Here is a 26,596-nt window from a genome sequence, read left to right as displayed (position 1 = left end):
GCCAATATGCTAAATGACTTTTTTTCATCAGTATTTACACAAGAAAATCCCATGGCAGACAAAATGTCTAGTGATAAAAATTCCCAATTAAATGTCACCTGCTTAACCCAGCAGGAAGTGCGGCGGCGTCTAAAAATCACTAAAATTGACAAATCTCCGGGCCCGGATGGGATACACCCTCGAGTACTGCAGGAATTAAGTACAGTCATTGATAGACCATTATTTTTAATCTTTAAAGACTCCATAATAACAGGGTCTGTGCCGCAGGACTGGCGTATAGCAAATGTGGTGCCAATATTCAAAAAGGGAACAAAAACTGAACTCGGAAACTATAGGCCAGTAAGCTTAACCTCTACTGTGGGTAAAATCCTGGAGGGCATTCTAAGGGACGCTATACTGGAGTATCTGAAGAGGAATAACCTCATGACCCAGTATCAGCACGGGTTTACTAGGGACCGTTCATGTCAGACTAATTTGATCAGTTTCTATGAAGAGGTAAGTTCCGGATTGGACCAAGGGAACCCAGTGGATGTAGTGTATATGGACTTTTCAAAAGCTTTTGATACGGTGCCACACAAAAGGTTGATACATAAAATGAGAATAATGGGGATAGGGGAAAATATGTGCAAGTGGGTTGAGAGCTGGCTCAGGGATAGGAAACAAAGGGTGGTTATTAATGGAGCACACTCGGACTGGGTAGCGGTTAGCAGTGGGGTACCACAGGGGTCAGTATTGGGCCCTCTTCTTTTTAACATATTTATTAATGACCTTGTAGGGGGCATTCAGAGTAGAATTTCAATATTTGCAGATGACACTAAACTCTGCAGGGTAATCAATACAGAGGAGGACAATTTTATATTACAGGATGATTTATGTAAACTAGAAGCTTGGGCTGATAAATGGCAAATGAGCTTTAATGGGGATAAATGTAAGGTCATGCACTTGGGTAGAAGTAATAAGATGTATAATTATGTGCTTAATTCTAAAACTCTGGGCAAAACCGTCAATGAAAAAGACCTGGGTGTATGGGTGGATGACAAACTTAAATTCAGTGGCCAGTGTCAGGCAGCTGCTACAAAGGCAAATAAAATAATGGGATGCATTAAAAGAGGCATAGATGCTCATGAGGAGAATATAATTTTACCTCTATACAAGTCACTAGTTCGACCACACTTAGAATACTGTGCACAGTTCTGGTCTCCGGTATATAAGAAAGACATAGCTGAACTGGAGCGGGTGCAGAGAAGAGCGACCAAGGTTATTAGAGGACTGGGGGGTCTGCAATACCAAGATAGGTTATTACACTTGGGGCTATTTAGTTTGGAAAAACGAAGACTAAGGGGTGATCTCATTTTAATGTATAAATATATGAGGGGACAGTACAAAGACCTTTCTGATGATCTTTTTAATCATAGACCTGAAACAGGGACAAGGGGGCATCCTCTGCGGTTGGAGGAAAAAAGGTTTAAGCATAATAACAGACACGGATTCTTTACTGTAAGAGCAGTGAGACTATGGAACTCTCTGCCGTGTGATGTTGTAATGAGTGATTCATTACTTAAATTTAAGAGGGGACTGGATACCTTTCTGGAAAAGTATAATGTTACAGGGTATATATACTAGATTCCTTGATAGGGCGTTGATCCAGGGAACTAGTCTGATTGCCGTATGTGGAGTCGGGAAGGAATTTTTTTCCCCAATGTGGAGCTTACTCTTTGCACATGGGGTTTTTTTTGCCTTCCTCTGGATCAACATGTTAGGTTTGGCTATGGGTTGAACTAGATGGACATATAGTCTTCCTTCAACCTTAATAACTATGTAACTATGTAACTATGTAACAGGTCATGATGTTTGTGTGGTTGGACTGGGCGCGTGTCTAATGAAGGGAGCACCTTTAGCCCATATGGGTGGACACCTAGAGCTTGGAATGGGAGCATCACATAGTGTTGCTACATCCCCTTCTTTAACGATTACCCCTCCAATCTACTGCACAGGGCACATTTCTTCCCCCCGGACCTTATAAGTGTTTATTTTTTTGTTTTTGGACTCAATTCAGGACATTGCTCAAGCCTCTAACAGCCTTGAAGATGGGACAGACGTGACAACGTTCTGGTGGGGAGAGTGGACCAAATGGACAGCTTGTACTAGAACCTGTGGAGGAGGAGTAAAGTCTCAAGAAAGGCATTGTCTCAGGCAAAGGTAAAATAGTACAACAGCTGCCATATTATTATATTCTGGGCTTTGTACACATAGTTGTCACTAGGGGGTAAGCCATAGGGAGTGTAAAAGTAGCCTAAAGGCTCCTCTACCACTTTAGAAGACTCACATGTTAGGTGGGAGCCCTTTTATAGATTTTGCTTTGGGGCCCAGGATCTTAGAGTTGCCTTATTTACAGGACTCATCCCTTTAAATATCTTCCCGTTTCTATATGACATGGCAATGAGTTAAATCACAGTTTTATATTTCCAGGCGGAAATCTCTCAGTTCACTTGGAAATAAGAATTGCACTGGGACGTCTAAAAGATATCAGCTCTGTAAAGTCCAGGTAAGGAGTTACACAACTCCTCAAGTAATGATGTTGAGTAGCGCCACTATTGTCTGTAGGCTTTGTCTGGTATTGCATTTCAGCTTCGTGTTATAAATATGTATTTTTTACCTGGTGTAAATGCTACTGTTCTGTTCAATCTGGAGATGTTTTTTGTCCCTACACCTCTCCATTCATGAGATATGGCCTTCTCTTCCCTTATATATAAATCTAGACTTCATATCCAATTGGGCGTTGTTCTTCGCCCTACTGTATGGTCATCTTCTCTAGAGGGACACTCCTTGTTCACTAAAAAGACTAAATTTGTCATGATCCAGGCTGGGTTTTGAGTCCTGTTTTCCCTTTTTCTCAGTCTGGTCATGTCAAGAGTTAACCTTTCTTAGCCTCTGTCTCGGTTCAGGTTGGCTATTTATCGCCGCTGCTTCCTGTAGACCATGTCAGTTATAGTTTTTGCTTAGTGCTGCTGTAGATGACTCTGATTGCTCTGATTTGTACTGCTGCGTTTGCTGTCTGAACCCGTGTCTCTATTTCCCCCTATTCCATTCTTGACTCCGTGTTTCCTTTTAGTGTGCTGACTCCATGGTTTTGACTTGGCTTGTATCCTGACGTGCTTCTGTCTTTTCTTATCTGCTCCTAACCGTTACTGACTCCCTGGCTTGTCTCTGACCATGAGTTTGCTTATTCCTTTTGTATTGCGCTACAGTCTAGGATTTGACCAGGCTTGTTTGACTATTCTATTGCCACCTGTGGTAGCCTCACTGCTGCACTGTAGGTCAGCTCTGTTTAGGTGCAGAGCTGCTTCCTCTCTGCTGCCATCTAGTGAAGCCTGTAACCTACCTGCATTGCAGCAGCATGACAAAATTATTAGACAGGAAAGAAGGGGCCATATCACAGGAATGGAGAGGAGCAGGAACAAAAGAGAAACAACGCCGGATTCAGAACAGCGGCATTTACACCGGTTAAAATGACACATTTAAGGGAAGTGACAGGTCCTGTTTAATGCAAGTAAATACAATACCAGACAATGGGGGGCACTGATTTAAATACAATGTTTTGCTTTTCACGCTGAACTTTCAGTTTTTTGCAAATTATAATGTAATGTTCATGTTGTGCCAGCGATTAAGTAGACTGTGTATTAGAGAATGATGAAACCTGGTGCTCCCCGGTGTGGGTTTCATTGCAGGAGTGTCCGAGTAACAGCAGGAGTTTCCGAGAAGAACAGTGCACATCTTTCAATTCTCACGTGTATAATGGAAAAACCTATCAATGGAAACCACTCTATCCTGGTGAGTGTCATTGCATCTGTGATTTACAAGAGGAAAGCATGAAATTACTGAGTCCTCTGTACATAGGGCAGGACTGAAGAAGCCATTTATAGTCAGTGTTTCACATCTTGGCCCTGCTAAACCAATGGGTATGACCTCATTACGGCGCACATTTCCATATGGTAAAATCATAGTCCTAGTATTGGAACGGGTTTTTAATGCCTTTACACACTTCTGTGGAAAGGACTGTACACACACAGCACGTGGTGCTGAAAGAAGGAAGTACTCGTTGACTTTGCTGGGTCTGTCCAGTGGTTTTAAAGGAAAACTCCAGGTAAAAGTCATACCATGTGTTGTTTCTGACGCAGGGTCCAAGGCGGTAGACAGTGACACCAAGGTTCTCCCCTTGGTGTTCTTTGATTCCTCTTTGTCATCCACTTGGATCTCTGTCCTATTGATAACACAGTTGGCAATTTTATCTGAAGTGTTCCTTTAATAGTATCTGTCTTTGTCCCCAATAAAATTATTTAGAGGTTTCTTCCAATCAGGCTTCAGAATATTGCAGAAATTCGAATTTCTGGGAGGAGCTTGCTTGTTGAGTTACACCCCAGAGTAAAACCTACTATGTATATTTTTCAAGTATATGTCACTTTGCTCCCTTACTCAACTATTGGCTCAAAAAGAAGAATAGAATTGTTAGCTGACGGGCAAGAATACAGATTTAATTTAAAAAAATGTTCATATCTGATGATAATACAATTTTATTCCTACAGTCCCTTTTTAATGTTCCCTTTAATAGTTTCTATATATACCGTATATTTCATCTTTTAGCTAGGCTACTAGTTGGTAAAGTGAAGGTGTTGTATTGACCTTGTCTGGACTTATCTAAGGATGTTGGGTTCTAGATGACTATGTGCACATCTCCAGCAAACCGTGTGACCTGCAATGCACTACAGTCGATGGTCAGAGACAGCTCATGGTCCAGGCTCGAGATGGGACATCCTGCAAATACAGTGACTACCGAGGGGTTTGTGTGTCTGGAAAATGTGAGGTTTGTTGACACATTCCTATAGAACGTTGGCCAACATTTTTTTTAAAGTTTTCAACAGATGCACGCTTTGCTGATTGATCCGTATTATATCTACCGTTCCTCTCTCCCCAGCCAATTGGATGTGATGGAGTTTTGTTCTCCACCCACACCCTGGATAAATGTGGTGTCTGCCAGGGAGACGGGAGCAGCTGTGTCCATGTCACTGGGAATTACCGGAAGGGAGCTTCCCATCTCGGTAAATGGTTCAAGGTTATCAACGTGCAGAATTCTGTCCCCACTTGTCACTTAATGAGTATTCTTAAAACTTTGTCAGTAAGAAAACTTTTGAAGTAGTAAGTGAACCCTATATCCTGGCTTTTGAATTCATGGGGACACAACTTTGGATCAGGGACTAAATGAAACAAAAATAAATGCAAAATGTTACATTGGCCGAAGCTCCAATTTGACTGTAAAGTAACAACTTGTGCCAAAAGATATCCAGAAAAAGTGCTTTGGGTAAATACAGTTGCCCAATGACACCTAGGGCGCTCCTAGCGTTAGGCCACGTTCATACTATCAGTATTTGGTCAGTATTTTACATCAGTATTTGTAAGCCAAAACCAGGAGTGGAACAGAGGAAAAGTATAATAGAAACATGTCACCACTTCTGTCTTTATCACCCACTGCTGGTTTTGGCTTACAAATACTGAGGTAAAATACTGACCAAATACTGATAGTGTGACTGTGGCCTTAGGGAAAGGGAAAGAGCCCCTCACCACGGGTATTCCGACAACAGAATTGTGACAATAACATTTAATTTCTCTTAGGTTATGCCCTAGTAACATATATTCCTGTTGGCGCAAGGGATATCCAGATAGTTGAACGCAAGAAATCTGCAGATGTCTTAGGTCAGTAAGAGTCACTCATATGGTGTCAAATATAATCATGCAACTATTGTATCTATGAATGTTCATATTTTGTGGGTCCTCAAACTTTGTGTCTCAAGCTGTTGCAGATGAGTCTGGATATTACTACTTCAATGGCAATTTCAAAGTTGACACGCCCAAAAATTTTAATATTGCTGGCACCATTTTTAAATACCGGAGACCAATGGATGTGTATGAAACCGGAATAGAGTACATAGTGGCTCCAGGACCAACCAACCAAGCCTTGAACATCATGGTGAGTCTAGTAGATGAGTTTTTGTTTCCAGGTCGAATGGTCGGAAGGTGACTGAAGATAGATCCTATTGTGCCATGTAAGGTGTAATCGTTTGTACTATTGCATCTTTTTATAGGTATGGAACCAAAATGGCAAAAACCCTTCAATCACTTTCCAATACACCCTCCTCAGAAGGCCGAATTCTCGGGTCACTCAGCCAATCTATTACCCCTTTCCAAACTCTGATAGTGAAGAAAGCAAAGAGTTTGAAGAGGATTTTACATCTCAGAACAGAAGTCTCATTACTAATGTTCAGAAAGGAAGAGCAAAAGGGGAAACTCCGACCTTTGGGAGACAAAATTCAAGGGAAAACGGGAGCCCAGTCAATGAGCGGAACACAAATGAAGTATATGAAGGAGGAGAAGCCATTGACTGTGAGAAGAGGGCAAAATGCAAAACAATCAAAGGTAAAAAATTTATTTTTTGGTTAGTTGGAAGGTTGTATGCTTTCAAGGGGTTCTACAGAACGAATGATCTATTCTTCTCTTCGCTTAGATCTAAGCACAAACAAGACTACTTATATCTCAGACACTGGAGAACAGGACTCTTTACATAGATATAACTCCAAAGAGTTCCTACCTGGCAATGCCATTGCCAAGAAATTTTCCAACAAAGCCACTGGGTCCAGAGAGACTTTCCATCACCTTAACAGAAGTATTGGAGAACCTATCAACTCTGTGGAGCCCAACCTTGACAATCTCTATGCCGATTATGAGGAAAATGAGGATACTGCTGCTTTTGACTGGAATGTCACCTTCTTGGAGTTGAGCATTAACACCTCAGCTGAGACACAGTTGATCAATGCATCGGCCCCTTCTACAAATAGGACACAGAAAGTGAGGTAGGTTAGCTCCAGAATCTCTTGAGGTTCTTTTAATCTTCTAATAATTCTATAGATCTTTGAACAAACACCCTAAATTATATCTGCACATTGAGGTCGTTATTTTTGTCTGAGTGATAGGACATCAGACCATGCCAGGTCTTCCCTACTCTAAGGTCCTGAGATCTGTGGTCTTCATGTTTGGGAGATCGTTTAGAATTCTGTAGAACAGGAATGGATGAAAAAATGTGAATACCTATATCTCAGATAGGTCAAAAAGTAACTTTTTTCTACCTCTTGACCTCAAAGAGCCACTTTTTTCTGCTTATGAATAATATACATCAGTAATTAGAGCCTCACTGTAAAGGTACCGTCACACTAGACGATATCGCTAGCGATCCGTGACGTTGCAGCGTCCTCGCTAGCGATATCGTCCAGTGTGACAGGCAGCAGCGATCAGGCCCCTGCTGTGCTGTCGCTGGTCGGGGAAGAAAGTCCAGACATCGCTGAATCGGCGTGTGTGACACCGATTCAGCGATGTCTTCACTGGTAACCAGGGTAAACATCGGGTAACTAAGCGCAGGGCCGCGCTTAGTAACCCGATGTTTACCCTGGTTACCATCCTAAAAGTAAAAAAAAACAAACAGTACATACTTACCTACAGCCGTCTGTCCTCGGCGCTGTGCTCTGCACTCCTCCTGTACTGGCTGTGAGCGTCGGTCAGCCGGAAAGCAGAGCGGTGACGTCACCGCTCTGCTTTCCGGCCGCTGTGCTCACACAGACAGTACAGGAGGAGTGCAGAGCACAGCGCTGGAGGACAGACGGCTGTAGGTAAGTATGTAGTGTTTGTTTTTTTTTACTTTTAGGATGGTAACCAGGGTAAACATCGGGTTACTAAGCGCGGCCCTGCGCTTAGTTACCCGATGTTTACCCTGGTTACCGGCATCGTTGGTCGCTGGAGAGCTGTCTGTGTGACAGCTCTCCAGCGACCAAACAGCGACGCTGCAGCGATCCGGATCGTTGTCGGTATCGCTGCAGCGTCGCTAAGTGTGACGGTACCTTAAGTTCTGTAGGGATAACGAAGCATCTCTAGAGAGCACCTTAAATATCAGCTTGTCACTAAAGTGGTGAGTGAGTAAATAGTATGTTTCCACAGGGCGTATTGCATCAGAATTTGCTGCGGATTGGACGCCGCATACAGCCACAGCGTCCAATCTGCAGAGTCCAGATGTTACAGCATAGTGAAGGGGATTTTATGAAATCCCATCTCCACTATGTGCGCACGGCCGCATCTGACGGCCCTGCGCATCCAGACATGCGGCGCGTCTTTCTAGACCGCAGCATTTCTATTTATCTTGTGGAGACACTCCGTCTCCGCAAGATAAATAACCCAGTCTATGGATAGGATGCGGTGATTCCGCGTATGTTCAATGAACACATGTGGAATCACCGCATGTACAAAAGGAGGGGCGGCGCTTTGGGCGAAGCGGGGTATCCGCTGCATCCAAAGCGCAGCCATTACGCCCCGTGGACACATAACTCAAGAGATTGCGCCCGATTCATCAAGCAATTTCTGAAAAATTTCTAAAATAAAATTGCATGAAATTTTGCAAAAAATTTTCAGCAACTTGTAATTGCGAAGAACAGTTTTGCAACTTTTGGAGTTTTTACGACAATCACAGCCAGATCTACCAACAGTTTAAAAAGTGAGTGGCTGACAAATTTCTCATAATTATACCTCAAAAGTGGTGTAAATTACGACAGAGATTTACTCTAGTATCTGTCTGGAGAACATTGTTGCAGTGGGACAAGGAGCTGAAAGTTGTGCCAAATTCATTGAATGCTATTGTTTTCTATTAGCTTTGCAAGATTTGAAAAACCTGAACGCTTTTATGTGAGAACAGCACCACACCAGTTTAGAGGTTGTGTGTGGTACTGCAATTCAGCCCCCTTTTTTTTAGTTTTGACTTAACTAAAACATGAAATATGCAAACTTGGCTGGAAATATGCTTTCATTGTGAAATTAAGAGATCTACTGCGATTATGACTGGGTTCCCTGTATAGACAATGGGGTGTGACATATAGCTAATATTGTTTTGTAGCTAAATATTGTCATTGAAAATACATGAGTAGAGTCATGACTCAGATTTTGCGACATAGAATTTAATCTTGTGAAAGGCAGGATTATTTTTGTTTTTAGAAAATGCATTTTCTCGCTAAAGAGTGTAGAAACAGAGAGGTGACTAACTAAACCAGCCATGAAAAAATGAATCCATTATCTTGGAAAGTCTTTAGTTTACCGCCACTTACTGTACCTCACATAATAGCTAGGCTAATTCTTTCCCCATGTTACAAAGAGGCTTCTGTGCAGCAAGACAGTCTAGACAGGACATTATTAGGCTGAACGTTTAAATAGCAAGTTACGTTCCTGGTGGAATGCATGGCATAGGTGTCCTGTGTAAGAATGTGAGACTGTTTGTCATTTCTTCAATAAAACATGAGACGTACACATGGAGATGCAGAATTGCCCAGTAATAGATATGCCAAGCAGTCACAGACAATAAACATATGCTGCTTAAAAGCCCTGAAATTCCTGAGGGCCGACAGTCACTCATAAGACATCACAAGGCGCCTTGTCATGAGATGAGATTCTATCAGAAATGGATATTTCCCCCCCAGAAAAAAAAACACGATGGTGCCTCAAGAGTGGTGCTGGTTCATGCCACCGTGAAGCCCAACCCATGCTGACGAGGCTCTGTGTTGTGAAGGAGAGAAAAGCTTCAATCTTTGGCTTTCCTGCCCATTTTGCTAATCTTCCAATACTTACTGTATGTACTCTTCTTCATCCATGGGAATGGGATGTTGAGCCAACCTGAGTTCATCCATGCAAAAGGGTTGGCTAGCCAATTTGAGGCCATAAGAGGGTGGCGTCAAGCCAACCTGAGCTCATGTATGAGAGAAGTACAACCCCTGGCAAAAATTATGGAATCACCGGCCTTGGAGGATTTTCATTAGTTGTTTAATTTTGTAGAAAAAAAGCAGATCACAGACATGGCACAAAACTAAAGTCATTTCAAATGGCAACTTTCTGGCTTTAAGAAACAGTTGAAGAAATCAAGAACAAAAAATGTGGTAGTCAGTAATGGTTACTTTTTTTTAACCAAGTATAGGGAAAAAATTATGGAATCACTCAATTCTGAGGAAAAAATTATGGAATCACCCTGTAAATTTTCATACCCAAAACTAACACCTGCATCAAATTAGACCTGCTCGTTAGTCTGCATCTAAAAAGGAGTGATCACACCTTGGAGAGCTGTTGCATCAAGTGGACTGACATGAATCATGGCTCCAACAGGAGAGATGTCAACTGAAACAAAGGCGAGGATTATCAAACTCTTAAAAGAGGGTAAATCATCACGCAATGTTGCAAAAGATGTTGGTTGTTCACAGTCAGCTGTGTGTAAAATCTGGACCAAATACAAACAACATGGGAAGGTTGTTAAAGGCAAACATACTGGTAGACCAAGGAAGACATCAAAGCTTTAAGACCGGAAACTTCACGCAATATGTCTCCAAAACAGGAAATGCACAACAAAACAAATGAGGAACGAATGGGTGGAAGCTGGAGTCAATGTCTGTTACTGAACTGTAAGAAACCGCCTAAAGGAAATGGGATTTACATACAGAAAAGCTAAACGAAAGCCATCATTAACACCTAAACAGAAAAAAACAAGGTTACAATGGGCTAAGGAAAAGCAATCATGGACTGTGGATGACTGGATGAAAGTCATATTCAGTGATGAATCGCGAATCTGCATTGGGCAAGGTGATGATGCTGAAACATTTGTTTGGTGCCGTTCCAATGAGATTGATGAAGAGTACTGTGTGACACTCATTAAGTCCATGCCTCAGAGACTGCAAGCTGTTATAAAAGCCAGAGATGGTGCAACAAAATACTAGTGATGTTTTGGAGTGTTTTTTTTTTTGTTTGTTTTTCATGATTCCATAATTTTTTCCTCAGAATTGAGTGATTCCATAACTTTTCCCTTATGCTTGGTTAAAAGAAGTAACCATTACTGACTACCACATTTTTTGTTCTTGATTTCTTTTAGTGTTTTATAAAGCCAGAAAGTTGCCATTTGAAATGACTTTAGTTTTGTGCCATGTCTGTGATCGGCTTTTTTTCTACAAAATTAAACAACTGAATGAGCATCTCTCCAAGGCCGGTGATTCCATAATTTTTGCCAGGGGTTGTATATCTAGTTAATTCAAGCTTATCTATGAGAGAGGGGTGTCTAGCTCACCTGAGCTTATCCATGAGAAAGGGGTGTTTACTTAATCTGAGCTCATCAATGAGAAAGGTGTGTTGAGCAAATTTAAGCTAATCTTTGAGAAAGGGGTGTCGAGTCAACTAGAGCTTAACCATGAAAAACAGGTGTTGAGCCAGCCTAAGCTCATTCAAGGGTGTCTAGCCACCCTTAGCCCAACCATGAAAAAGAGGTATTGAGCCAACCTGTACTAGGGACACCTTATGTTCATGTGCACTACATCAGCTGCAATTGCTTACTCTATATTATGCACACTCTGTTTAGCAACCATTAGATGGTACAAAAAACACAGCACGCTCCAAAATATAATGTAAGACTTATTTACTCAAAATATTGCACAATACCTAAAAAGTGGTAAACGCTTTTTGTCATGAGATCTTTGAGGGTACATTGGATTGTCTAAGGATCTCAGTGCATGGAAACAGCCCCACAGGGCATGGGAATATATGATGATCCCATGCAAATGGTTCCTGTGCCCAATGAGAGTATTTCCATGCATTGACATCTTTTGACCAACCAAAGGTCTACGTAAAGTCCCACGACCAATCATCTACCACCGGTTTATGCGTTGTCTAATGTCTTAAATATATAGAGAAGAGGAACCTGGTGTTGCCATTTTCTTCCCTATAAAGCAGTGTTTCTCATCTCCGGTCCGCAAGACCCTACAACAGGTCATGTTTTCAGGATTTCCTTAGTATTGCATAGGCAATGGAATTAATGCTTGAGCAGGTGATGAAATTATCTCCTGTGCAATACTAAGGAAATCCTGAAAATATGACCTGTTGTGGGGTCTTGAGGACTGGAGTTGAGAAACACTGCTATAAAGCATCATTTAGTCATATGACATAGATAGCACAGTAATGGGGCAACTTATAGGGCCATGGGGTGGGTGTTGACCCTATAATCTCCCCTCCTTTTGCCTATACACCATTGATACTCTTTGATTGGTCCCTAGATATTTCTTTATTTTATATAAGCCATTGTGAGAAATTCTATCATACAGGCATGCTGCTATGATTGGTCTCCAAATAATGAGAGAGTGCCAAATTTATTCAAGGATTGGAAGTTGAACCCTTTTCACAGATGCTTCAATATAAGCAAACAGAGCATCAGGAACCAGACAAAGGGATACTGCCACCAGCCCTGTCCTACAAAGGATAAGTAATCATTTGGGGTCAAGCGGCATTGGGCATTGGATGGTATGAGCCAGCACATAGAAGGATCCTATTGTAAAATTTGCTCCACAACCTTGGCTTTTCCATTAAAGTTCATAAGGACACAACTATCCAAGTGGGCAAATCTGATCGCCATATCTTTTGACTAGACATCAATGAAGGCCAATGTAAAGTACTGACGGAAGCTGAAAAGGGTGAAAAACATCAAATTCCTGGAACTTGTTTCTATCTTAAAACCTAAAAGTACCTTATTTACGATTTTGTGTTGGTTAATGATAGATTCAGCAGGACAGTGTTTATTTATGGAATCCATTAGAAGGAGCGTGCAGTACAGGGAGCCGTGGTTTCTTTTATATGATCGCTTCCAGGAGAACCAAAATCAAATTGTCTAACTAATAATTTTATGACGCACGCAGGCTGAGCACAATTCATGAAAACCTGCTGAACAGCCCAACTCAGGGATTACATGCTGTTTTCTGTAGGTCATTTTTATTGGCCTGTGGGTTTTAACCACACTACAAAAATAACCAAGGTGAACTTGTCCAAAAACTGCAAATGTACAGAGGGCTGGAAACACATGACTTTACATATGTAGGATAATATATATATACACCTATGCTGAAGAACAAGGAAGGTTTCAGAACATGAAACATTGGGCCAGTGGTCCCCAACTCCAGGCCTCGAGGGCCGCCAACAGTGCAGGTTTTCAGGATTTCCTTAGTATTGCACAGGGGTTGGAATCATCACCTGTGCAGATGATCACATTACCACCGATGCAATACTAAAGAAATCCTGAAAACCTGCACTGTTGGCGGCCCTCGAGGCCTGGAGTTGGGGACCCCTGCATTGGGCTATTGCCTAAGGTCCACGTGCTCCAATGTGGCAGGATGAGATCCTCAGAAACAACCTCAGTGTGGAGCTCAAAAACTTTTCATATGTGCATTGGAAAATAGAATTTTGTGGGAAATGTATAGCGCAGTTATGAGGACACTAGAATATTATATTATTTGAATACTATATGAAGTTATTATGAAGCCAGTGGGCACCCAAGGTAAGGCCAGTATTACTCTCCCTAACCCAATAACAATGCCCCTGAATTTCCACCGAAAATCAATAATGCCCCAAGTGTCTCCTTAAAACAAAAAAAGCCCCATCAGCACCCCCTTTAGAAAATATTAGTGCCACGTTAAAAACTAAGGATGCTGCTTGAGTGCTCTCCCCAAAAGTAATAATGCCACCTTTATGCTACCCCCACTAGAAGCAACAAAGTTTATACTCACCTAATGCGAATGAACAATCAAGTTCCCACTCTCCCTGCACACTGCGAGGACGTCACAAAGGCCACAATGCTGTGGTGTCATTGTGTCACCTATTATGGGACGATGATGTCTTGTAGGCATACATTATGGAGAAGTTTAGGACATGTAGCCTATGGATTCAACTGTATTGGCATCATATTGATGGCGATATCGCTCAAAGTGGCGCTTGTCCGAATATTTGGAATACTTGGCCAGGAGTCCTTGGCACTAGCAGCGCTAATGCTACCTTTTTCTTTTTTCTTTTGTAATTTTGCGCCCCTAACAATTTTGAACCTGGGGCAACGTCCCATATGGTCCTTACCCCTACGCTATGCTACTTTATTTAAAGATTGCTCTTTGTTATTATTTTATACTAGATGGTGGTCCGATTCTAACGCACCGGGTATTCTAGAATATGTATGTTTGTATGTACGTCGCGCTTAGCACAGCCACATAGTATATAGCACAGCCACGTAGTATAAAACACAGCCACGTAGTATATAACACAGATAGCCATGTAGTATATACCACAGCCACGTAGTATATAACACAGCCACGTAGTATATAGCACAGCCACGTAGTATACAGCAGCCACATAGTATATAGCAGCCACATAGTATATAGCAGCAACATAGTATATAGCACAGCCCACATAACACAGACAGCCACGTAGTATATAGCACAGCCACGTAGTATATAGCAGCCACATAGTATATAGCATAGCAGCCACATAGTATATAGCACAGCCCACGCAGTATATAACACAGGCCACGTAGTATATAACACAGCCCACACAGTATATAACACTGCCCACGTAGTATATAGCTGCCAGGCAGAATATAACACAGCCCACGTTATATATAGAGCAAAGCCCACATAGTATATAACACAGCCCACGTAGTATATAACACAGGCCACGCAGTATATAGCACTGCCCACGTAGTATATAGCAGCCAGGCAGTATATAACACAGCCCACGTAATATATAGCACAGCCCACGCAGTATATAACACAGGCCACGCAGTATATAACACAGGCCACGTAGTATATAACACACCCCACGCAGTATATAACACAGCCCACCTAGTATATAGCAGTGTGGGCACCATATCCCTGGTAAAAAAAAATAATGAAAATAAAAAATAGTTATATACTCACCCTCTGTCGTCCACCGATGCTGTCCCGATGCGCACGATGTGGCCGCCAGCTTCCGTTCCCAGTGATGCAATGCAAAATTACCCAGATGACTTAGCGGTTTCGCGAGACCGCTAAGTCATCTGGGTAATTTCGCAATGCATCTCTGGGAACGGAAGCTGGCGACAGCATCACGCGCATCGGTGGACGTCGGAAGGTGAGAATAGCGCAATTTTTTATTTTTTTTATTATTTTTAACATAGGCAGCATCAATAGTAAAAAGTTGGTCTGGGACGGGGCGACACACTGGCACTGACTGGAGGAGAGTAGGGAGGGGGCACTGACTGGAGGAGAGTAGGGAGGGGCCAATTTGTGGCCGGACTAAGCCTGTCGCTGATTGGTCGCAGCCTGCCGGCCACGACCAATCAGCAACGCGGGATTTCTGTTACAGACAGACAGACAGACAGACAAATAGACAGAAGTACCCCTTAGACGATTATATTGATAGATATACAGTTGTGCTCAAAAGTTTACATACCCCGGCAGAATTTTTGCTTTCCTGGTCTTTTTTTTCACAGAATATGAATGATAACATTCATTGTGTCAACTTCTGTGCATGTTATCAGGCCAAAATCACCAGGGTATGTGAACTTTTGATCTGGGTCATTTGGATGTTCTGGGTTGCCATTAAGATTTAAAAAGAGAAAACACAGTAGTTTGACAATAAATGGCTTCACCCAACCACTATCCATGAGTTGAGAAAACGTTTTGGTGTTATCATTCATGTTCTCTGAAAAAAGGCCTAGAAAGCAAAAATTCTGCCGGGTATGTAAACTTTTGAGCACAACTGTACATCTTATGAGCTGTCAAAATGCAGCTGGACTAGACTGGAATAGGTTGCCTCTTTGTGGGACCTCCCCTGTGACACTCTTACCCAACTTGTGGGGAGCGTGCAACTTTTTTTAGGGGAGACAAGTTCTCTTTAAATTTTAGGAAAACTTAGTCAATAGGATTATTATTTTTTTTTTTTAAAGACTACACTAATTAGGAAAAAACATGTAAAATAAAATCTGACTAAACTTAGGTGCACAGATTGTTAATCCCAAGAGTCCTCAGCATTATACTTTTGTTTCAAACACCCGTCTTCAAGTTAGGCAGCCAAAACACTTGAATCCAGTCCTGTAACTTCTTGCCAAAAACTTTTTTTTGCATTTTTTTTTAGTTGACTCTTTTCCATTTTTGGCATGGACTAGTCCAGTAAAACACTGTGGGATCCATCTAGAGGGAAAGAATAGGTTTTGTTTTATAAAGCTTGCAATTTTATTGAAACACAAGTGCACACCCACCTAAGACCAGACAGCACCAAAAAAATGTATACTTGTAAGAATATTGCTCAAAAGGATGAAGGTCCTTAACAAGAATCCATCCTATGACTGGTTTCTTTAGGTCTAGATTTACAAGACCTTTTTCTTCTCTTAAACGATCACTACAGGCAAAACTGATACTTTATTATATGCATAGTACAGGGCGTAAGGCGACGGGTGCATGACAGGGACTGAAAAAAAAAATCAAATACAACGTAATACTTCATTTTTCCTGCGGGGTTGCTGCAGGGAAACTGAACACTCGCTGCCAGGTTCCTCGTCAGATTACAGCTGATCACTAAGGCGCCCAGCAAAACCTCTGATCATGTGACTCATCTAACAAAAAGGCTTTGTCAAAGTTGGACAACCCCTTTAAGTATTTAAGGCATCTAATCTAGTAAAATATTATATACTTTGTTGAAAAGATAATATTAGCCTGTGAAGAAAGGCTTGTTTTTTTCTATATACTTCTTAAAAAAATTACTGTATTTGAAGGGCAAATTAAAGGAGATGTAAGTCAGGTCAATCGGCTAATTTCCTAAAATGTATGGAAGGGTGCCAGGTCTTTTAAAATGGAGCATGTTAGGTGAAAGAAGGATTTAGATGGCCACACACATTATATAGCTGAAGGCCGAATGATTCCTTGGCCAATCGTTTGGCCAACAACCATTTTGACGGACTCTCATATATACAGGAGCGCTTGCTTGACCGAGCTCTACTGAGTTCTCTATAAGAAAGCAGCCAACTGACACATACAGGACACATTAGACTGTTGGATGAACCTGTTTATAAAAGTGGTTTGGACTTATGTAAGGGTTCACAAGACTGGCACCATTTTCCTAAATCACAATTTATTTTCATTGAGACTCTGATAATCCAAAAAGAGTCATGTTTTTATGTTGAGTCTATTGAAACAAATGCGTCCTAATCAAATGAAGAGGAGTAATGGTGCTCGTACACTAGGTAAAAAAAGTTTGATGCTTGAACAACCAATGATCGAACAATCATCTGATTACTATGTTGACGCAGCCGTATATATTATAGTCCATGGTGGACATCACAGGCATTCTGCGTGGATATACCACCATGTTTAATGACTCAGAGAGGGCCAAACCATCTTTATGAGCATATTCTTTGAAGGGATGGTTGTTCATGAATGAGATGAAAGTTCTTTCTTCCAACTATCAAACAACAGTTTCAAACATGGAAACTAAATTTTAGATGATCGCAGCCTATGATTGCTCCTCGTTGAAGTTGTTCATTTTCATCAACTAATGTCTAGTGTATAATGTTACGTCAAAGCTGGCCATACATGAGATAGCTGGCAGTTGAGTGTTTACTCTTTCCCGACTCCCCCATAGACATGAATGAATGTTCATATATTTTCATCTGAGAGAAATGAAAAAGCCACTGACTGACCCCTCAGGACACCTCCATACACATCAGATTGTCAGACAATCCTGACGAAATCGCACCAGATCATAGTCTTTACATTTTCTTGGAAATTATTCAATTGGTTTTCAAGGTCCCGACATTGTCTCTCTTGACCAACGTCTATTCAACATTGGCACTTTGGTTAAGATTCACTGTTATACCTAAACCACATCCAACCATGACACCACTGACCACCAACATTGAACTCATCCTATCTTTACCACAATTTGTCCTCCTAGTGTCTCCGTACATCTGGGTCTTCCAAAGTGAATATTGGAAGTCTGGACTTCCACTTGGTTGGCTGATTATATTTTATCTTGATCTTTAGCGTGTGTAATTGAAGGACCAATCCAACTCGAAGTTCCAAAACCCAGCGGTACAATTCGAAATGTACAGTTCATATCAAAACACATTCGGAGATGTAGACTTGTCTTTTCCAGAGATGGAGAAAGGAGGGAATGATTTTATTAGTCACCTATCTAGTTTCTCCAGCAGTGGCAGTTACCAAGGTTCTTCCAAGACGGCAATGACCAACTCCATGTATGATAGAAGGTCATATTGAGAATTTCTCAAATTCTTTTTCCATTTGTCTTTCGAAATGATGTATTCCAAGTTTGATTGTGCCCTTTTGGAACTTGTGTTGTGTGCATGTATTTTATCCCATTTCTCTAAAAAGCCTGCTTCTCCTCCCAATCAGAATGTGGGGTTTTCGATTCAGAAGACCTCCCACACCCCCTTGTTATTGGTAATTATTGAATTGGCCGGATGACGCATTAAAAGGCCTTAGTGCCTGGCATGCAATTAGACACTGTGCATGTACCAATGGTAAAAAAATTGGGACATACTGGTGTAAATGGGGATGGATATTGAAGCCTGTGAATATCTGATTAATATGGGGTGTCTATGAGCGATATTACACCTCTGTGTATTAAGTTCTGCATGTTATGACTACCGTTGTCAGGTCAACGCAGACAGAAACTGAATGAACGGTGCAAAAATACTGCACTTAATGACCTTAAAGGGTGGCTCCATTTTAGGAAATACCCCTTAAATAAAAATGCATCTCCCCTCCCTGTACTTGTGTCATAGGGCATTTTTCCTATGCTCCACTGGGACTCTCTCCTCCTGCGCAGCAGGGGACCCATGAAGGAATTGAGCCTCTACAAAGGAGACGCAATTTCATTTCAATGTCCCAGCGCCGCTAGTCTGGGCGCTGGGGTGATGAAATCCCATTGCGTGGAAAGAAATGAAGCAGTAGCCTAAAGGGGGGGAATGGGCCCAATAAAAAGGTCCACTGTGCTTATTTATGGACATCCTTTTTTCCTTTGTAGAGGCTCAATTTCTTTAGGGGTCCCCTGTGACGCAGTGGGGAGGGACCCTTGGTTTACAAGTATAAAGAAGGGCGGTGCATTTTTTTTTAAAGGACACATTTAAAAAAAAATGTCCATGAAAGCCCTCGAAATCAATAGACCAATTACCCAGACAATGGTGGTCAGCAAGACCCGTTCATACGGTTTCTGCTCTTTCGAAGCTACGACTGGTAGTTGTTATGTCCCTAGACTCCCTTATCCCTGTTGTTATATTCTGATTTGTTTCTATACTGGGTATTTTTATCCCATTCTCTCTTTTTAGACAGTGGAAGCTCTGCTTCTAACCAGGCTGGGGATTCTACTTGGGGAACAGGACAGGTATGTTTTTAATACCCAAAACCAAACACCTGAGCACATCCCTCCATAAGATATATGTCTGTATAATGTATCTCTACATGTTCATATACCATTAAACCAACACAACCAGTAGCCAAGAGATCATGATTCTAAAAACCGTTATGAACTGTCTGTGTCTATAAGAATTTGCGCTCTTTCCATTGTAATGGCGGTGCTCTCATAATTGTCTGTTTTTGTGTTTGTCGATAGAAAAGGGCCAAAGTTACTGAGGAAGGTGCAGGGAATAAGCGCTGTGGACATGTACCGATGGAAGCTGTCTTCTCAGGAGCCTTGCAGTGCCACATGTACCACAGGTTTGTGCCATATAAATATTTTCTAATACCCTATTTCAGGGCTAAAATTAGATTGATGGATGCCCATGGGTCAAAAATGTGGAACCCACCTGACATTGACGCACTCATGTAATGAAGTTTATGGACTGTCAAGCCAATTTTATGTACTGTACATCCATTAGACTTCAAAAGTGAGGATCACACAGATTATTATTATTATTTATATAGCCCATTAATTCCATGGTGCTGTACATTAGACGGGGTTATATCAAAATACAAATATCACTTACAGTAAACAAAACTAAAAATGACAGACTGATACAGAGGGAAGAGGACCCTGCTCTTGCGGGCTTACATTCTACAGGATTATGGGAACAGAGACAGTAGGTCGGGGGTTGCAGTAGCGCTGATGCTGTTGAGGTGGCCGTGTGGTCATTACAGGTTGTAAGCTTCTTCGAAGAGGTGGGTTTTCAGGTTCCGTTTGAAGGATCCAAATGTGATAGATAACCGGACGTGTTGGGGCACAGAATTCCAGATGACGGGAAGTATTCGGGAGAAGTCTTGGAGGCGATTGGATGAAGAGCGAATAAGCGTGGAGGAGAGAAAGAGGTCTTGGGAGGACCAGAAATTACATGAGGGAAATTGAGAGATTAGTTTGGAGGAAAAAGGTTATGGATGGCTTTGTTGGTCAGTGTTAGTAGTTTAAACTGGATACGCTGGGAAATTGGGAGCCAGTGAAGGGATCTGCAGTGAGGGGAAGCAGGAGTTTAGCGAAGAGAGAGATTAGTTGGGCAGCAGAGTTAAGGATGGACTGGAGAGGTGCGAGAGTGTTAGAAGGTAGGCCACAGAGGAGGATGTTGCAATAGTCGAGGCGGGAGATGATTAGGGCATCCACAAGCATTTTGATAGAGTGAGGGTTGAGGAAAAGACGGATTCTGGAAATATTTATGAGCTAGAGGCGACAGGAGGTGGCAAGAGCTTGGATGTGCGGTTTGAAGGCAGAGTCAAGGGTTACTCCGAGGCGGCGGATTACCGGGACAGAGGAAAGTGTGAATTCATTTATTGTGATAGATAGATCAGGTTGGGAGGGTATTTGAGATGAAGGAAAGATAATTAGTTCAGATTTGTCCATATTGAGTTTGAGGAAGCAAAAGGAGAAGAAGGAGGATATGGCTGATAGACACTCTGAGATTCTGGAGAGCAGAGAGGTGACATATGGGCCAGAGAGGTAGATCTGAGTGTCATCGGCATATAGATGGTACTGGAAGCCATAGGACTTTATGAGTTGTCCCAGGCCAAGGGTATAGATTGGGAAGACAAAGGGTCCTAGGACAGAGCCTTGGGGAACTCCAACAGAGAGGGGGCGAGATGAAGAGGTAGTATGGGAGTAGGAAACGGTAAATGTGCGGTTGGTGAGGTATGAGGAGATCCAGGATAGGGCAAGGTCTTTGACACCAGAGGAAGAGAGGATCTGTAGTAGGAGGCAGTGGTCAACTGAGTCGAAGGCAGAGGACAGGTCTAGAAGGAGGAGTATAGAGAAATGTCTGTTAACTTTGGCTGTAAGTAAGTCGTTCGTAAGTTTGGTTAGGACAGTCTCAGTGGAATGGTGGGGACTTCTCTATCAGGTCTCCAAGGTAGTGGGGGGCCTAACGGAACACCAAGCCTATCATTCGGCACTACAACTTATAGGTTTTTTATACAGACCGAAACAATCCATCCTATGGTGGTTAAACATGGCTGAAAGAAGCTGGTATTAGACAAATCTGTAGTGTTTTCCAAATTCATACTCCATGGGACATTAAAGCGCTTGTCTTTTTTTAAAATGGTGGTCAACTACCTGAATAGAGTCGATCATCTACTAGCCAGAGCAAAGAGTCTTGCTCTAAAGGCTTTGAAAACTCAGTGCATAAACAAATAGGTTGTTTGTTTGAATTCATAGGTTTGCATTGGAGCTGTGTACACAAAACAGTAGCCTATTTTCAAATGCCTTGGAGCAATAAAAAAATTAATAATTGGTTGCTCGTAAACCTATATGTATAAATACTATCATGGAAATGTTTCCAAAACTATTGACGGTACCTGTAGACCAGCAAAAAATAAACCAGACAGTAATGTTATATTCAGTCTACAGCTACACAGCACAGCGCCCCCAGATGTCTGCTGAATGTGATAACTTGCTGGCTTGGGGTGCATACAATAAATACACATTAGCTGTTCCCCACAACTTGGCTCTCGGTGTCAGGTGGTGAGATAGGCGCAGCAATATTTCCACTGGCAGAGCGGTAGAGGGGCACAGCCTGGGACTTTAGACAAGGCTCTTTTGTAAGTAGGAGACCAGAAGACACTAAACGTGACTCCGCGTCTGCAGGAAGGCTGCTCGCCGTGTGCCATGGCCCTTTCCTCCCAAGTGCGGAATTACACGGGATAATAAAAAATATATGTTGACTATGAAGACAGACACTTTCCATCAATGAATGTGTTATATTTCTATATGCCTATCACCCAAATAAGTCTCCATTCTGAAACCAGACATTGCTTAGATTTAGGATTTTTTTTAATTTACCGTAAATTATTCCAACCCTCCAAGACCATTCATACAATCCTCCATTAATCATCTATATGCTGTCAAAATCCGTAGAGCGGCATTAATTCTTCATATGGTTTCTCCATCCATTTAGCAGGGTGAAAAATGGCTACAAAAATTAAACAGGCTAAGTGATCAACGTAATAAAATAAATATTATCAATAATAATAATGTAAGTTAATAAAATAATATACCGAAAATAATAATATGACTAAATATAATAATGTAAACTATAATAATAGTAATGAAAACAACAGAGGTTCAGTGATTAACATATTAAAATAATAGTAATAATATAACATCATTAAAATAAAGTAATAATAATACAAATAGTTAAAAATTAATCAAACTAAAAAGGCTATGTTATAAGCATAAAAAAATAAATAATATAACAAAAAATAATATAATATATATCATTTATAATGAATAATCAAACTAAACAATAAATGATCAACATAATAAAATAGATAAGTAATAATATAGAAAAATAAAATAATTTAATAAATATATAATACAATATAATAATAATTTGTCAAAATAAAATAGGCTAAGCGAACAACATAATAAAATAAATAATAATAATGAAACGTAATAAAATCATATTATCAATATAAAATAATAATAATGATAATAATAATAAATAATTTAAATAAAATAAGCTAGATGAAGAACACTATCCATCACAGGCCTCTTGGGTTAACAAAATAGACAATTTTGTTATCCTATATCAGCTAATAGATCCAAATACCAAACCACTGTACTAGTCCTTGAAGAAATGGAGGCCCATTGGTTGGACCCATCTCCTTTTTTCTAGGGTACCAAAAGCCTTTCTAGAAAACAAGGTGATGAGGAAATTGGCCCTATGGTCAAGAGAAAGGCCCTTAAGGCAAGAGAAACATGAGGCCCTTTAGTCCTGTTAGGCAAGATTCGGCACCATGAGGCCCATTTTTGATCAGCCACTACCAGTCAATGATTATTAGCATTTCTAGCATAGATACAAATAAAGGCAAAATAATATAAAACTACACAAGAAAATGAAAAAAAAAAAATTGTATTTTTTTTTTTGAGTTTGATATGTTTTTTTTTGTTATTTCTTCATAGGAGTGATGTCAAATTACGCCATGTGCGTGCGTTATGATGGAGTGGAAGTGGACGACTCACACTGCGACGCGTTGACCCGTCCCGAGCCCGTGCACGAGTTCTGTGCCGGACGGGAATGTCAGCCAAGGTACACACTGTAGTAAACACTCATTTGCAGATTACTCCGACTGCCACGTTCCAGGACCAACCTTCTCACAACTTCCACATGGAGACGGCCAAAAATATCATCATCACATTTTTTGAAGGCTTCTGGTAGAAATGTACTGAGTCATCCGGTGATGTGATGGATACCGAGCCATGACTGTAACAGCACATTGCTGCTTTATGTCGCCGCCAACCTTGGTTTTCCAAAGTAACATAATTAAAAATAAGGATTTTTTACTTCCCTGGAATAGCAAATTCAAAATATTCTAGTCCCGAAAAGGTTACTCCACCCAAATTACATAATCCCCTCTTGTTTTTGTCATTTCATCACTTGTTTATATATAAAATACAGGGGAAAAATAAAATGTTCCAGTGTTATGTAACATTGTGTGGTGGGATGATTTGACTTGTAGCATAATGTGGGAACTATATTGCAGTATTTTATGGACTCTATGGATTTTATAGAGCATTTTTTGGAAGGTGCACATGTATGGGCACTACATGGCGGTATTATTTGGGCTGGAAAAACTGCTGTGTTGCCTCAGCATTATATGGTGGTATTATCTGGGTTGAAATAACAGCATTATTGTCTCAGCACCATATGGTGGTATTATGCAGGCTGTAGTCATGCAGTATTGTCTCAGCACTATATAGTGGTGATATCTGGTGAGTAACAATGGCAGCATTGTCTCAGCACTATATGGTGGTGTTATGTGGTGAGTAATAATGGCAGCATTGTCTCAGCACTATATGGTGGTGTTATGTGGTGAGTAATAATGGCAGCATTGTCTCAGCACTATATGGTGGTGTTATGTGGTGAGTAATAATGGCAGCATTGTCTCAGCACTATATGGTGGTGTTATGTGGTGAGTAATAATGGCAGCATTGTCTCAGCACTATATGGTGGTGTTATGTGGTGAGTGATAATGGCAGCATTGTCTCAGCACTATATGGTGGTGTTATGTGGTGAGTGATAATGGCAGCATTGTCTCAGCACTATATGGTGGTGTTATGTGGTGAGTAACAATGGCAGCATTGTCTCAGCAATATATGGTGGTGTTATGTGGTGGGTAATAATGGCAGCATTGTCTCAGGACTACAACTGCTTCTCACTAAATTACAATATTATCAAAAAGTTTATTTATTTCAGTTCTTCAATACAAAAAGTGAAACTCATATATTATATAGAGTCACTACACACAGAGTGATCTATTTCAAGTGTTTATTTCTGTTAATGTTGATGATTATGGCTTACAGCCAATGAAAACCCAATAGTCATTATCTCAGTAAATTAGAATAATTTAAAAAAAGCACATGCTAAAGCTTCCTAAGAGTTTAACCCCTTTCCGACATTGGGCGTAATATTACGCCAGTGCCGGACTCCCCCTACTTGGTGCGGGCTTCGGCACTGAGCCTGCGCCTTTCTGGGCATATGACAGCTGATCCATGCAGCTGACATGTGCCCGCAACAGCCACCTGTGGAATTGCGATCCATTCGCCGCTGTTAACTAGTTAAATGCCACTGTCAATCTCTGACAGTGGCATTTAACTCGCGCTTCCATCCGTGATCGCAGGTCACTGATGGGTTGGCATGACAACCAGAGGTCTCCAGCAGACCTCTATGGTTGTCATAGCCGGATTGCTATGAGCGCCGCCTGGTGTTCGGCGCTCATAGCAAGTGAGCATTTCTGCTTCATACAGGTGATCTGATCATCACCTGTATGTAGAAGAGCCAATCGGACAACTGCAGCTTCTAGTCTCCCTTTGAGACTATTGAAGCATGCAAAAAGTAAAGAAAAATGTTTTTAAAAACATTAAAAAAATAAAAAAATATGAGTTCAAATCACCCCCCCATTCAAAATAAAACAATAAAAAAATCAAACCTACATATATTTGTTATCGCTGCATTCAGAATCGCCCGATCTATTTATTATTATTATTATTTATTGTTATAGCGCCATTTATTCCATGGCGCTTTACATGTGAGGAGCGGTATACATAATAAAAACAAGTACAATAATCTTAAACAATACAAGTCATAACTGGTACAGGAGGAGAGAGGACCCTGCCCGCGAGGGCTCACAATCTACAAGGGATGGGTGAGGATACAATAGGTGAGGGTAGAGCTGGTCATGCAGCGGTTTGGTCGATCGGTGGTTACTGCAGGTTGTAGGCTTGTCGGAAGAGGTGGATCTTCAGGTTCTTTTTGAAGGTTTCGATGGTAGGCGAGAGTCTGATGTGTTGTGGTAGAGGGTTCCAGAGTAGGGGTGATACGCGAGAGAAATCTTGTATGCGATTGTGGGAGGAGGAGATAAGAGGGGAGTAGAGAAGGAGATCTTGTGAGGATCGGAGGTTGCGTGTAGGTAAGTACCGGGAGACGAGGTCACAGATGTATGGAGACAGGTTGTGGATGGCTTTGTACGTCATGGTTAGGGTTTTGTACAGGAGTCTCCGGGCAATGGGGAGCCAGTGAAGGGATTGACAGAGGGGAGAGGCCGGGGAATAACGGGGGGACAGGTGGATTAATCGGGCAGCAGAGTTTAGAATAGATTGGAGGGGTGCGAGAGTGTTAGAGGGGAGGCCACAGAGCTGGAGGTTGCAGTAGTCAAGGCGAGAGATGATGAGGGCATGGACTAGGGTTTTTACAGATTCTTGGTTGAGGAATGAACGGATTTGTGAAATATTTTTGAGTTGAAGTCGGCAGGAAGTGGAAAGGGCTTGGATATGTGGTTTGAAGGAGAGATCAGCGTCAAGGATTACCCCGAGGCAGCGAGCTTGTGGGACTCGGGAGAGTGGGCAGCCATTTACTGTAATGGATAGGTTTGTTGAGGGGGTCGCGTGAGATGGGGGAAAGATGATGAATTCTGTTTTGTCCATCTATCAATATAAAAATAAATTAACCTGATTGTTAAACGGTGTAACAAGAAAAAAAGTCAAAACGTCAGAATTACGTTTTTTGGTCGCTGCTATATTGCAATAAAATGGGATTCTACAGAGAACAAGGAGTTTGACCCTCAGAAATACATATATACTAATATAAAGTGAAGTGAGACATTACACGAAAATGTAGTACAAAAAAAATCTTTATTATATAAACTCACTCACAAAGTCCATACGGGCATGTAGCCCAAATACAAAATACAAGACAAGATTA

At 41.3% G+C, this 26,596-nt stretch overlaps 1 protein-coding gene across 1 annotated transcript in view; it reads left to right on the top strand.

Moving 5' to 3' along the window:
• Positions 1-1,847: 1,847 nt before the first annotated feature.
• Positions 1,848-26,596, top strand: part of ADAMTSL2 (ADAMTS like 2) — a 36,818-nt gene continuing 12,069 nt past the window's right edge. The window contains exons 1-14 of the mRNA XM_069754533.1: positions 1,848-1,868; positions 2,057-2,199; positions 2,470-2,545; positions 3,729-3,831; positions 4,716-4,861; positions 4,973-5,096; positions 5,668-5,748; positions 5,847-6,022; positions 6,138-6,468; positions 6,557-6,902; positions 8,742-8,775; positions 19,247-19,302; positions 19,531-19,634; positions 23,299-23,425. Coding sequence (XP_069610634.1) covers positions 1,848-1,868; positions 2,057-2,199; positions 2,470-2,545; positions 3,729-3,831; positions 4,716-4,861; positions 4,973-5,096; positions 5,668-5,748; positions 5,847-6,022; positions 6,138-6,468; positions 6,557-6,902; positions 8,742-8,775; positions 19,247-19,302; positions 19,531-19,634; positions 23,299-23,425 — 1,868 coding nt within the window. The remainder of the gene's footprint in view (positions 1,869-2,056; positions 2,200-2,469; positions 2,546-3,728; positions 3,832-4,715; positions 4,862-4,972; positions 5,097-5,667; positions 5,749-5,846; positions 6,023-6,137; positions 6,469-6,556; positions 6,903-8,741; positions 8,776-19,246; positions 19,303-19,530; positions 19,635-23,298; positions 23,426-26,596) is intronic.

This window comes from Ranitomeya imitator, chromosome 2 (assembly GCF_032444005.1).
Source record: "Ranitomeya imitator isolate aRanImi1 chromosome 2, aRanImi1.pri, whole genome shotgun sequence".
Classification (NCBI taxonomy): Eukaryota; Metazoa; Chordata; class Amphibia; order Anura; family Dendrobatidae; genus Ranitomeya; species Ranitomeya imitator.
Note: the sequence above shows the minus strand (reverse complement) of the source record. Positions and strands in the feature narration are given on the sequence as shown.